The 14,234-nt window shown below is 33.3% G+C and overlaps 2 protein-coding genes across 4 annotated transcripts; both read left to right on the top strand.

The window, feature by feature from the left end:
- On the top strand, nt 961-3,927 carry LOC105166337 (putative late blight resistance protein homolog R1A-10). Of its 2 annotated transcripts, none has more exons than XM_011085656.2 (2): nt 961-3,643; nt 3,789-3,927. In XM_011085656.2, exon 1 carries the CDS (start codon nt 984-986, stop codon nt 3,615-3,617), a length of 2,634 nt encoding a protein of 877 aa, XP_011083958.1. In that variant the 5' UTR covers nt 961-983; the 3' UTR covers nt 3,618-3,643; nt 3,789-3,927. The 2 variants fall into 2 exon arrangements, with proteins under 2 accessions (XP_011083958.1, XP_011083960.1); XM_011085658.2 differs by having other exon boundaries at nt 961-1,088; nt 1,253-3,927.
- Nucleotides 6,012-11,125, top strand: LOC105166339 (signal recognition particle receptor subunit alpha homolog). Of its 2 annotated transcripts, XM_011085659.2 has the most exons (10): nt 6,012-6,168; nt 7,437-8,443; nt 9,020-9,104; nt 9,283-9,378; nt 9,533-9,685; nt 9,765-9,872; nt 9,964-10,083; nt 10,333-10,458; nt 10,548-10,631; nt 10,750-10,875. In XM_011085659.2, the coding sequence occupies exons 2-10, from the start codon at nt 7,461-7,463 to the stop codon at nt 10,873-10,875; spliced, it is 1,881 nt and encodes a 626-aa protein (XP_011083961.1). In that variant the 5' UTR covers nt 6,012-6,168; nt 7,437-7,460. The 2 variants fall into 2 exon arrangements, with proteins under 2 accessions (XP_011083961.1, XP_020551035.1); XM_020695376.1 differs by lacking the exon at nt 6,012-6,168 and having other exon boundaries at nt 7,461-8,443; nt 10,750-11,125.

The raw sequence follows: 14,234 nt of genomic DNA on the forward strand, positions 1-14,234 counted from the left end.
CAGACTTTTAATGTTGTTCGTTTTGTAGAAGAGAAGTTTATTCTGAATTTTAGTGCAATGGGGAGCTACGTAATTGTAGTTAGAATTGGATGTTTATTCATTTATTCTTTTTGCATTGTAAAGTTAAGGGAGCAATTTATGCAGAAAGTATTACTGAATGTTACTTCTACAAGCTTCGTTGTTAACATGTACAGACGGATTTCGACTTTGAGTGACCTAAATTTTTACTCTGCTGTATGATTATGCATGGATTGCTGACTTCTGTTAATGCAGTCGTCTTAGTTTTTTGTAGTGCTAGAGCTCGTGCGTTATGGGAACTTCATGTCTATTTACTGTCATTCTTTTCGACAACTTACGAAAACAAAAAAGCCTCTAATGCTTGGGGTTCTGGAGAGACTAATAGCCAGTTTTTCGTTTGTGGAAGGCAGTATGAAACATTATTGTACTGATGCAGATGTAGTGAGAAAAATATCTTAGTGTTTTGTTTGATGGATACTTTATTTTCTTCTCTTGGTGGAAGGAAAAACTAGATGGAATCGAGGATTCGTTGTAACATCTTAAGTAAGAAATTTTGATCGGAACAGAATGTTCTCTTTTATTTTAAGTTTGTCAAATTATTATCTAATTTGGATACTATAATTCCATCAATATAAAATTAGGACATTGATTTTATTGATTCAGATAAATCGATAACGCTTTAAGATACACATAAAGGGACAAATTTGTAAACTTCAAGTGAAATACTAGTGACTTAATGATTTCAACAACAAATTGATATGCTATTTGAGCAATGTCGATTACTTTAAATTCTTTAAGACACAAAAGTTTATGTGGTTTTATATTAAGTTTTTGAAAAAAAAAATAGTGTGTGGATTTTATGCTCTCCACGTATTCATGTGACTCAGTCGATATCAGCGTGCTGAGCAAGCGTAGTACTCCATACTGGCCCAACAACCAAAATACAAGAGGTCAAGAACCAAGAAATGGCTTATGCTTCTGTGGTTTCTTTAATAGAAACACTGGAAGAAATTAGAGATGGGCATGAAATTCTTTACAACAAAGAACAAATTGAGTGCCTCCTTTCAAAGGTTAGTTTCCTCCAAACCTTTCTTGAAGATTTTTCACAGAAAAACAGCAAAGAAGTAAAAGAACTTGAAACACAGATCAGGGATGCAGCTTATGCAGCTCAAAATATGATCGATTCTTATATATCAAATCAACTTCTTTCAATGTGTGAATGCTGTGTGGATAGGAGTTATACTGTATTCTGTGAGGAGCTGCAACGGGTGGTCGAAAACTTTGATTCAGCAAAACTGCAAGTGATGGAGTTTAGGAACATGGGCTCGAAGAATTTGGCGCCCAAGAATTCTTTTTCAGCTGGTTCTTTGAGATTAGCCTCTGGTGGGAAGAACAGTATGGTGGGATTTGTTGATGAAATGTTGCAAATAAAGGACAGGCTGACTGGACAGCCATCATACAAACTCGATGTTATTTCGATTGTTGGAATGGGAGGAAGTGGAAAGACTACTCTTGCTAGAAGCATGTACGATGATGCTTTTATAGTGTATCACTTTTATACTCGTGCTTGGGTAACTATATCTCAAGAATATCATCTCCGTGAAATCCTGCTAGGCCTCCTAATGTCAATGAAAAAGCTTACTGGGAAAAAATGTGAAGATAGTTATGAAGAATTAGCAGAGTACCTATACAAAAGTCTGAAGGGTAGAAGGTATCTTATTGTTTTGGACGACATGTGGGATATCCAGGTCTGGAATGAAATCAAACTATTGTTTCCAGATGATGGCAATGGAAGCAGAATCATCTTGACTTCTAGGATATCGGATGTGGCTTTGTATGCTAGCTCTAATAGCCCTCCTTATAACATCCGTTTCCTAAACAATAATGAGAGTTGGGATCTGCTTAAAGAAAAAGTGTTTCAGGATGAAAATTGTCCTACTGAATTGGAAGGACTTGGTAAAAAGATTGCACGAAGTTGCCAAGGACTTCCTCTAGCAATTCTGCTAGTTGGTGGGCTCCTTGCCAAGATCCAACGTACACAAAATCACTGGAGAAATGTTGCAGAAAATGTTCCGTCAATTATATCTACACATAATGACCAGTGCTTAGAGATACTATCTTTGAGTTATAACCACTTGCCACAACACTTAAAAATGTGTTTCCTTTATATGGGAGTTTTCCCAGAGGATTACCAAATTCCGGTCTCCAAACTCATTCGATTATGGGCTGCTGAAGGATTTCTAAAACCATGTGGTGATGAAAGTTTGGATGACGTGGGAGAGAAATATTTGCAGGATCTTATAGATAGAAGTATTGTCTTGGTGAGTAAGAGGAAGTTAAGTGGAAAAATTAGGACATGCAGCATTCATGATCTTGTGAGGGACCTTTGTGTGAGAGAAGCTCAAAAGGAAAAGTTTATTCGCACCATTAAAACTGATGATGATCTTTCATCAGAAGACGCATTTGGTTATCGCCGCCTGTGTCTTCATTCAAGTATTCTACACGATGATGCTTCGTTTCGTAGGGATTCAGTTATTGCTGTTCGTGAACATTCAGATGGCCGCTTGAAAGAAATCTATGATGCAATGAGATCGAGCCCACTAATCCATTGTCTTATATTTACTGGTACATATCATAAGCCCTTGAACATTTTTCTCAGGTTTGGATTGCTCAGGGTGTTAGATGCGCTTTCGGTAACTTTCTTTTGGTTCCCCATAGAAGTACTAGAACTTGTTAACTTAAGACACCTTGCTCTCACCTTTGATGGTGAGCTGCCCAGGATGGTCTCCGATCTTCAGAACCTGGAAATTTTAATTGTTCACCAAGTCTTTTGGGGGCCTCTATCGTATCTACCTTTAGAGATATGGAGGATGCCACGATTAAGACATCTCGAGTTCAAAGAAGTTTTCTTCCCTAATTATCCTGGTACACTATATTATGGGAAGAACACTTTTAGTCTTGAAAACCTGCAAACGCTAGTGGGGATACGAGACTTCAGAGTTACTGAGGATGTCTACAAGAGCATCCCAAATGTAAAGAAGCTGGAAATTGTATATGACAAAAACTCCAACACAACGGAGTGGTCATTGTATTGTCTTGATAATCTTGTCCATTTGCATCAACTTGAGTCTTTAAAATGCCACTTCTTGGATGCTCACCGACAAAAGCCAGATCTGCCAGACCTTACCTTTCCCTCAAAGCTCAAAGAGTTGAGTCTGCTAGGCTGGGAAATTCCCTCGAAATATATGACAACCATTGGCTCGTTGCACAATCTTGAGATCCTCAAGCTGCGATTCTGCTCCTTACGAGATGATGAGTGGGAACTAAGCGAAGGAGAATTTTATAGATTGAAAATTTTGGTGCTTGAAGGGATGAATATAGTGCAGTGGAGAGCGGAAGCTGACCATTTTCCAAGTCTCGAGCAACTTATCATTAAGCATTGCAGAAAATTAGAGGAGATCCCTCCTGGTTTCGGAGACATACCAACACTTCAATTAATCAAGGTGGTTGAGGGCAGCCGCTCCTGCGAAAGTTCTGCCATGCAAATCCTGGAAGATCAGCAGAGTTTGGGGAATTATGGCCTCAAAGTGATTACTTAATAAAGTAAAATGTTTTCTTACTAAAGGTGAAGAAAATTTCTAAAGGTTATAAAGAAAATGGTATTCATGTGTATCACATATCAGTTTCTTACTGTGGTTACTTTGTGTCTGAACACGAGGTTCTCATTGACTTCGCCTCACCTCTGTTTATCTCTTTATTTGGTGCAACAGATGTCGAATAACAATAACGTATGCTTATTTCGCCATTGGATCATGTCATGTGTGCTTTATTTCTGTCAAGTCGAAGCTGCAGAGTCCATTATGTACCGAACAGAGCAGGTTTGCTGGTGAATGTCTGAACTATTATTTATGTTGTCATCTTTATACAATGCCAGCCTGCAGGATCAGGATTCTGAAGCTATCACATCTCACACACAAAGGATCTTACGAGTTAAGGTTTAAGGATCAAATCCGCCCAAGGATGTGTGCAGTATAGCATAGTAGTGAGTAAAGCATATGCTACTAAGGATTGTGCTCCTCAGTTCCCCTTCTTTCACTGACTCCACTTTCATCCGGAATGACAGTTTAAATCAGTGCTGAAAGATTTGAAGCTTTATGCGCTGAAAGCTACGGTTGAGAGTTAGAGCTCAATTATAGGATTCAAATTATAACCCGTAGTATCTAAAATTAATAAATATTTAAACAATTAAATTATTTATTTGAAGATATTTGAAAATTATAAAATAATTTTGGACAATTTTTTTTTAATATAGCTAATATATAAAAAACTAAAATTTAATAACCCATTTTTAAGTTTGTTAAAAAAATAAATAAACCTTATAATATTATAGCTGACTTTTCTTTAATTTAACATAACCTCTTACTTCATTTTAAAGATTATGCGTTTTTGTAAAGGATTAACTATATTTTACTATTCGAACTATGACTATTTTTATATTTTGGCACTTAATATTTTTTTTGCGACAACTTACCATCTCAACTTTCAAAATTTTAAATTTTTCCATTTATAATTGTTTTCAACCAAGTTTTTTATTGAAAATGCATCACATGCAGTGCACATGTGATGTTTAAGGGTTATGTGATGTAATATTTTTCATATATGCACATCAAATGATATTTTTTCAATAAAAAAATCAATAAAAAGACTATCATATATGACAAAGTGTAAATTTTGAAAAGTTGAGATGGTAAGTTGACCCAAAAAAATTTAGGTGTCAAAGTGTAAAAATGGCCATAGTTCGGATGGCAAAACGCGATTTACCCTTTTGCAAATTTTGAACTATTGTTAATATATATATTTTGATTATTTTGTAGAATATGAATTATTATATATTTTTAATAACTTTCATTTATATATATAAACTCACATTAGGTTAGAGATATTTTAGTTTTTCAATAAAAAAAATTAATAGATTTTTTTATCTATATCAAAGACCAAAAGTTCTGGAATTGGATTTTCTATTGTTATTTTTATTGTATTTTGTATTCACTTTACGTGTAAAAGTTATATAATTAATTTTATTTAAAAAATATCTTATGCTTATTGATTTTGTCTGGTTCGTGTGATAGAATTAATTAGGATGAGAATGAAATGATTATTAATTCCATCATCTATTCGAAAGTGATTAGTTTGACGTATATCCATGTGATAATATAATATGATGTTTGGTTGAAAAGATTCTAAAATATAATTAAATTTAAAATAATCATTAAAAGTATTATTTTTTAAATTATTTTTATTTTAACATTGTAACTTACGAATAATTATAAAAGATAAAAAACCTCTCAATGCTTTTTGAAATACAATTTTTAAAATAATATTTAATTCTTATAGAATATTTCCTTTATTTTTTACTACGTTTACATAAATATAAGTTCAAAATAGACATTCAGTAAAAATAAAAAGAGAACAAACATTTAATTTTCTAAAATCATTATAAAAATATGATAAAAAAAATTACATTTTGAAATTTAATAACATATTATATTTCCAAAGTTAAAAAAAATGAAGTAATATTTTTTATTAAATTATCATAATTTGAAATATATTTTTTAAAGTATGCATGTATTTTACAAATATATAAAAAGACCCTTTTAATTCTACATTAGACTAATCTATCCCATAAATTACGATTAGACTAAACTCGATATTAATATTAAACTTCGATATTAAATATGTAATTGCACATAATAAATAATCATATGATTCCCTCTCAAAAAAAAAAATATAATTATATGATTCATATCATATATAATCACACGTAGAAACAAGACGACATCATATATATAGAAAATTCAATTCGAAAAAAATTGGGTGGGGGTGGATGTAATAATCGAAAATTTACCTGTTACTGTTACTGTTCATTCAGCGAGTCCCAGTTACTGTCGGAATTGGACACGCTGAAGACCGCACACCAGAATTGGCCGACCATCCAGCGAATCCCAGTCACACCCAAATATATATACAACTCAAACCCCAGCCCACATTATTTTCTCCTTTTCTTTTTCTTCTCCTTTCTTCTTGTTTTGCTTTCCTTTTCTCGAGGGTTTTCTCTCTGAATTCCTCCGGAAGAAACGTGGAAAAGTTCAGGTGATGAATCCATCTTGTGCTAGATGAAGATTCTTATTGCGGATTCATCTAATACTTTTAATTTTGTTGGAATTTTCGGATCTTTTCTGTTTCGTAGTTGTTCTTGATCTGTTCGGATTTTGGATTTGAGTTTTAACGAATGATCTGCTTGTTCGGTTGTTTTCCCCCCTTTTGATGGATATTTGTGGAATTGGTGTATTTCGTCTTTAATCATTGTTTGATCTTGGGTTTGAGATGTGATTTGTATAATTTGTGTTACCTGTAATTGTGCAAATTTACTTGGTTTGTTGCGATGACGGTTTTCTTCTGGGATCTTCTTTGATTGTGTGGATGAATTTCCTTCCTTCCGAAAAAAAAAGAAAAGGGGACATCTCTGCAATGATTAAGCTTAGGTGCACATCACAAAATCTTTTCTTGTATTTTTCTAATCTGTTTCATATACAATTCTGCTTGGGTTTTTGCTTTTATGTGCCTGAGATGTTCGCTCAGGATCGCCGGCTTTATGCTGTATATCTGATAATGGAATATGAGGATTTGACTTGGAATTTGGCATTCTTTTAATCTCAAGTTGGGATTCCCCAATCATCTCACTTCTCTGGTGAAATAAATGCTCAGTTCTCGACAAAACACGATGTGTGAAACATGGCTTACGCAATGGTATGGACACGTTGACACCTTTGCTTGATGGGAGGAAACCCATAAATGGAACTTGTGCAGTTATGCTCATTTGCTACGCTCTTTATATCACGTCTGCTAAAGTACTCTCCTGTGCTTGGGATATATAGGTGATTTTATGTGAATTATGACACACTTCATCCAGTCTATAACTATTTCTTCAAGAATACATGCCCATTAGGAATAAACACAACTTACAGAGGATACCCTAACTTTTCTTTTGTTGCAATTGTTGGAATTAAATGAATTACCAATTAATTGTTTAGATTCGCTTGCACCGTGTCTTCTTCCAGATATTATGATATTTATGATATTGGGAAAAATAGAGGAATCTATATTGAGATCATGATATAATCTGGCAATTTTGTTTCAAAGGTCTTAAACATATGTTGAGAAATTCTTCAATTTTATGTCTTTCTTATGCCATGAGGGAGTGCCTTTCTCTTATCATTAATAAGTTGATAGTTTTTGAGATATTGTTGGGATTCAATTAAATGCCAGATGGTGTTATATATACTGTTGTAGAAATGTGCTGAAAACAATAACAGCTTCTGGATTTCTCATGGTTATCCATTTTGCAACTATTTTACCAGGATAGGACTTGTTGAATTCTAAAGATGCTGGAGCAGTTACTCATATTTACAAGAGGAGGTCTAATCCTCTGGACTTGCAAAGAGCTTGGAAATGCTCTTAGAGGCTCGCCCATTGATACTTTGATTAGGTCCTGCCTTTTGGAGGAAAGATCAGGTGCTGCATCATACAATTATGATGCTCCGGGTGCTTCGTACACTCTTAAGTGGACGTTTCACAATGAACTTGGGCTTGTATTTGTTGCTGTATATCAGCGGATTCTCCATCTCTTGTATGTGGATGATTTGCTTTCCATGGTTAAGCAAGAGTTCTCAGAGATTTATGATCCAAAGCGAACCTCGTATGATGACTTCGATAACATATTTCAACAGCTTAAGAAGGAAGCTGAGGCTCGTGCTGAGGAAATGAAGAAATCAAAGCAAGTTGGCAAGCCTGTGAATAATCAACTAGGTCGAAAGCAAGGGCAGGTGCAAAATGGCATTGCTGATGGTGGCAACAAAAAAAAGAGTGGAGGTGAATCTGGAAATGATGGTAGAGATGGCGACAAGTTCAGAGGTCGCCCATTAGAAAATGGAAATCTTAACAATAATCATGTAGGAAAAGGGGAAGTGCCAGCTACCGGTAATGCCAACGGTAAAGAGAATGGGACTTCCAATACTGGAGCTTTTGATGTAAATAAGCTACAGAAGCTTAGGTCTAAAGGTGGAAAGAAAACTGAAACTGTTGTTAACAAGGTTTCGAAAGCCGTTGCAGAACCAAAGAAGAAGATAACTAAAAAGAACAGAGTTTGGGATGATTCACCTCCAGAGTCAAAGTTAGATTTCACAGATCCAGTGAGTGAGAATGGGGAACAGAACATATCAGCAGTTGTTGCAGCAGATCAGGGAGAGAGTATGATGGACAAGGAGGAGATCATTAGCAGTGATAGTGAATCTGAGGAGGAGGACACAGGGAAGGATAATAAGACTGATACAAGGAAAAAGGGCTGGTTCTCATCCATGTTCCAAAGGTATGTCTTTCACCCAAAGACAGTGAAAATACCCGTTCCTACTGAACTTCTATATTTTTCTTTCAACTTATACAAACTTTTATTATTTTCTTACAAGTTATACAGTATACCAATATAATATATATTGGAACATCATTGCAACTATGTTTTACTAAATCTGCTTCCTTTATTCACTAAAAACTGTAGTGGAAAAAAGGTGTGCAGAGTAACTAATCTTATTCTTGTTTTTACTGTTTCCTGTTTGAGCGAAGTTTTTGAAATCATATTGCATTTTCTGCTAATATCATAATTATGTCTTTATGCTAAATTCTAAAGATGTAAATATGTTTTGCATACAAATCAAAACCATTTAACGTAAGATAATGTAGCAAATGATCATATTGCAATATGTTTGCTGCATTGAAGATAAGTTGTTGTGCTGAACTCATTTAGTTAATTTGTTATATGGCTTGTTTGCTTGCATGTTTAGATGTTTCTCTTTGTTGTTGTCATAGTGAAATCTGCTATCTTGTAATTTGGATATTCATTGTTGTACCATACGGTTAAATATCTTCTGACTAACTTTTCTGGGTTCAGTATTGCGGGTAAATCAAACTTGGAGAAGTCTGACCTGGAACCAGCTCTTAAAGCTCTCAAAGATAGGCTTATGACCAAGAATGTGGTATGTTCTTCCCGCGTCCTATATAGTTCTTCTTCCCCTTGGTTTTAGAACTTCAGTTAATTAATGTGACAACTAGTTTGTTGGTACTTACCTTTGCTCATAAGAAAGAGCATTGTGTCTGATTTCAACTATGTTAATATTTTGCCCTGTTTGCTTTTTCAAATAATTTATTAAACAGGCGGAGGAAATAGCTGAAAAACTTTGTGAATCAGTTGCTGCAAGCCTTGAGGGCAAGAGGCTAGCCTCTTTTACAAGAATTTCTTCAACTGTTCAGGTACTACAGCACATCTGACCTTATAGGAAAAAGCAAAGGCATATAGAACGAAAAAGGACTCCTTCATGTGAAAATATTGCCTGGAGTTGAAAGTTTCTTCCTCCTGTTTATGTGGTATTTTAACTGCAGTATAATTTCACATTGATTTTTCCAGGCTGCTATGGAAGATGCCCTTGTTCGCATTTTAACTCCTAGACGCTCCATTGACATTTTGAGGGATGTGCATTCTGCCAAGGAGCATGGGAAACCATATGTTGTGGTTTTTGTTGGAGTTAATGGAGTTGGTAAATCTACCAATCTTGCCAAGGTTAGTCCTTATTCACATGGATTTAAATTTAACTCTTGGCGAATTGCAGTTTTTTAATTTCTCACCATGCCTTCTGCAGGTTGCTTACTGGCTTCTGCAGCACAATATCAATGTAATGATGGCTGCTTGTGACACGTTCAGATCAGGTGCAGTTGAGCAGCTGCGTACCCATGCACGTAGACTCCAGGTAGATTATAGTGCGCAACTAGTAATTTGTTTGAGATATTAATCTTGCTGAGCCTGCTCTAATTATGAACGATATGAATTGCAACTTCCAGATCCCCATATTCGAGAAGGGTTACGAGAAAGATCCTGCGATTGTGGCGAAAGAAGCAATTCAGGAGGCCAGTCGAAACGGTTCAGATGTTGTTCTTGTTGATACGGCAGGAAGAATGCAGGTAATTGGCATGTTTTCTGGTTCCGGTCGCCTCCACCTTCACCGTCTTTTTCTTGCCTAAAACGTGTTGGTAAACGAATATAAGCCTGTGCAATGCTACTATCCTTTATTATATAGAGACTTCACCCTGAACAGCAAACAAGCAGCTGGGGCTTATGTTATCTCAATATTTTGCGGAAGTTAATCTGCTTTCTTGTGGTGGTATTTTCCATGTCAATTGCCTGTTTATCATTCTATTAATATTTGGCAGGATAACGAACCATTAATGCGAGCTCTATCAAAGCTTATCTATGTGAACAATCCAGATCTGGTTTTATTTGTTGGTGAGGCACTTGTGGGAAATGACGCTGTTGATCAGTTGTCAAAGTTTAATCAGGTCCACTGAAATCTATTCTTTCCTATTTCAACATTACGTATAATTCTTCATCATCATCTTACCAACGGATTTTCTTGATTGTACTGCAGAAATTAGGTGACCTCTCACCATCTCCCAATCCCAGGTTGATTGATGGAATCCTGCTGACTAAGTTTGATACCATTGATGACAAGGTGAACACATAATACTTCTTTTCCTTCCGTTAAGCTTGTCTTAACTTCCATGCACATTTACTTGCACTTGGCATCTTGATGGCAATGCATTGATTTATATACCTAATAAATGGCTTAGGTGGGAGCTGCATTGTCCATGGTTTACATCTCTGGAGCACCTGTGATGTTCGTTGGATGTGGGCAGTCATACACCGACCTGAAGAAGCTCAATGTCAAGTCCATCGTCAAGACTCTCCTTAAATAAGAGTAGTCTGGTCTGGACCTTTCTTAGTTAAGTTTGTACATGTCCTGTCGACTCGTATCTTCATCTGTTTCTCAACTTGGTTGTGTGCTTGCTTCCCGTCTGTGATCTCACTGTCTTTGCTAATAAAGGTGAATTGCCCCAAGTAAACGCAGTTTTGGTACATTTCTATTTCCCCTGTCTGATTCCTCTCTCTCTCTCTCTTTCTAACTTTAAATTAGTATTTCATTTTGTATTTTAATCAGTTATCTTATACTTTCCGTGTCTGAATTTCATGTTATTGTCTCAAAATGAGATTTACTGAGGGCTAACTTTTAGGTATCCAAATCCCCTTTTAAATCTGTACTATATGATAAAAGCAAGAGGTGGTCTTTGGTGTGGTTTTATGCTAATAGACACCCACATACAGTAGTTACTATATTGTATTATTTAATGATGGAAATTAGCAATCTGTGTTTGATTTGATATCCTACAACCATTCTAATATTTTCACTTTTATTCGACATTTAGATTAGAGAAAAATCGTGTATCTATGTTTTTTAAAAATATGCGACTTGTAAACGCATCTAATCCAGCTATAAGTTATTCCCATTAAGAGCTTGTTGGACTAGGCTCGAAACACACGTATCAGAAAAAGTCAAGTATAAAAAACAGTTTTATGTTAGAAGTGAAAAATGAACCTAAATTACAAGGAAAAGTAAATTAAATGTATATAAAACCTTCTTCCAAGCCCAATTTTGTTTTCATTTGCTTTCATCGAAAATTAAGTAGAAAAATGAAGATATAGGGCTATAAGGTAAACTCCTATCTTATTTTTTATTTACTGTACTACGGTAGAAAATTCACGACAAAATGCATACAATTCTCTTATGTTTTAAAAAGTTTGCAAAAATAGTCCTATTGTTATGAGAATAAGCTAAAAATCTCCTTGTATTTGTGTAAACTCAGCAACAAACATCCTCTCGTTAGTAATTAGCGGAAGGTGCATTACATACGCTCTTTGCTTTTTACCTTTTCTTTAGGTGTTTTTTACTAAAATATCTTTTTTTACTAACGAGGCCGGCCATACTCAATTTGATAAAGAATTTGCGGGGGTAGTTAGTTTTTTTTTTAATATTAATAATATATTTTTTAAATTATTAATTATTTATATATAATATAAATTAAATAATTTGTTGAATCTAGACCTTTTATTTTTTTTAAAATCTAACGGTTGAGATAAATTGATTAGATTTAACGATCAATAACTGTCATTAAAATAAGAAATAATATATATTAGTAAGGGTATAATGGTAATTTTTAAACAATTAACACCTTTAGCTGGATTTAGTAGAGAGAGGGCAATTGAGTTGAGTTTATCGAGCTGAGTTTTACAAAACACTGGGGGAGCTTTTAGCCTATTCTTATAACAGGAGGATTTTTTTTTACAAATTTTTTAAAATATATGGGGGTTCTATGCATTTTATCCGAAAATTCACCTATAAAACAAGACTCCATTTGTTTTGAGATATTGATATTTAACAAATGTTTCATTCTTGTTTTGTTGCGTATTTTTATTAATAAGTTTTGTAGGTTTAAATTTTACATTTTTACTAATTTAAATTTAGTTTTGTGATAATTTGTTTATTTTTTAATTCAAAACGAAGAAAAAAGGATAGTTTAGTAAAATTATAAAAAATTAATATTTTTTTTATCAATTTATTTTTCTCACATCAAATTATAAAAAATATGTAAAATTTTCTTCCATTCCCCTTCCCCTTCACTTTTCATCTCCTTTTTCTGCTCATTGGGCAATAGAATGTTTACCCCTACTTGGGTGAAAGTAATTAGCAACTGCAATAAAAATAAAAAGTCAGGTACAATTATTTTTTCATGAAATTTGATACAATTACGTATTTTTTGTTATTTAAAAAATTAAAATACTCTCTTAAATAAAAAATACTACATAATTTTTAGACGATAAAGTGAAAATTACGATCTTACTCTTATTGGTTTTTTAAAAAACATGTTTGTGAAAATATATATAAAAAAAAGATTAAGGGTGTGCAAATTAAATAATTCATAAAGCGTATTAGTCCATAAAAAAATAAAAAAATTTAAAAAAATATATAAATTTGTAATTCATAATTCAAAAGGTATTTTGATCAGTTCACTACAAAAATTGAATCGAAATCTAATGAAAATTAACAAAATGTGCTTGTCTTTAGACGACCGTCAACATGGCTGAGAAATTTATAAATTTTTAAAAGATAACAAGTATTTATAATTATATCAAATATTATAAAAAGTGATCATAATTTATCCTAAAAAATGAAGTTTATTCATTAGAATCTATACATCCAAACTCTTTCATATATATGTTTATACAACTAAGTATATGTTTAAATTTATACATGAAAACTTATATATATCTAATAAAAATCTCATAAGGACTGACCCTTTCTGAAATCACCAAAAAATATTTAGCAAGGATAAGAAATTTTTCTTTGAATATTAAGTATAAAATAACTTGTTTTTTTTCTTAAATTGGTAATTACATTTATGATTATATCAACCTCTTAATAAGTTGAGCAATATATCAGTTCAACCAATACATCAATATAACTAAAAATACTAAATAAATTACAATAATACACATAAAATTAAAATAAATAATCACATAAAGTGATACAAATATTCATATACTTGATGGGACTCGAATTCATGATCTCAAATTAAGATAAATTTTATAACACTCCCTGTTTTGATGAAAATACAAGATATCCTCTTGTATTATTTTTATATGTAAAAAACCTTCAGTATTATATGAAATACTGCACGAAAACCCCTCGTTGTTAATAATTATCAGAGTGTGCATGAAACACGCATGATTTACGAGTGGGCTTGATTTTTGCATGTTTTGCCTAAATTTTGAGTGGTTATTGTCTATTTTGCCATACCTTTGAGATATAAGGCCTTCTTAGAGTATGTTTCGTTGGAGTAAAACGTGAATTTAAGAAAAGTGGAAGTAAAAATGAATATATAAGAGATAATTTGGTGTTTGGTTAGAGAGAAAAGATGAAGGTGAAGTAAAACTCGATGTATATGAAACTCCTCCACAGTCTAAATTTATTTTCGTAAGTGAAAGTATAAGGCCAAAAAGACAAAAAGTAAAGTCGACAAAGTTACTAATATTTGAACTCGAATTCGTTCGTTGAGAATATTGTTAGTAATTTTTATTTTATTTAAACTAAACAGTTTAAAATAAACGAGCAATATTCATTTCGATGAATATCTTTATTAATTAAAAATATTCTTATTCTTATTTTTATTGGATAAATATTTCTATTTATAAGATTTTTAAATTTTTGATATACTAAAAA

Source organism: Sesamum indicum, linkage group LG7, assembly GCF_000512975.1.
Source record: "Sesamum indicum cultivar Zhongzhi No. 13 linkage group LG7, S_indicum_v1.0, whole genome shotgun sequence".
Lineage (NCBI taxonomy): Eukaryota > Viridiplantae > Streptophyta > Magnoliopsida > Lamiales > Pedaliaceae > Sesamum > Sesamum indicum.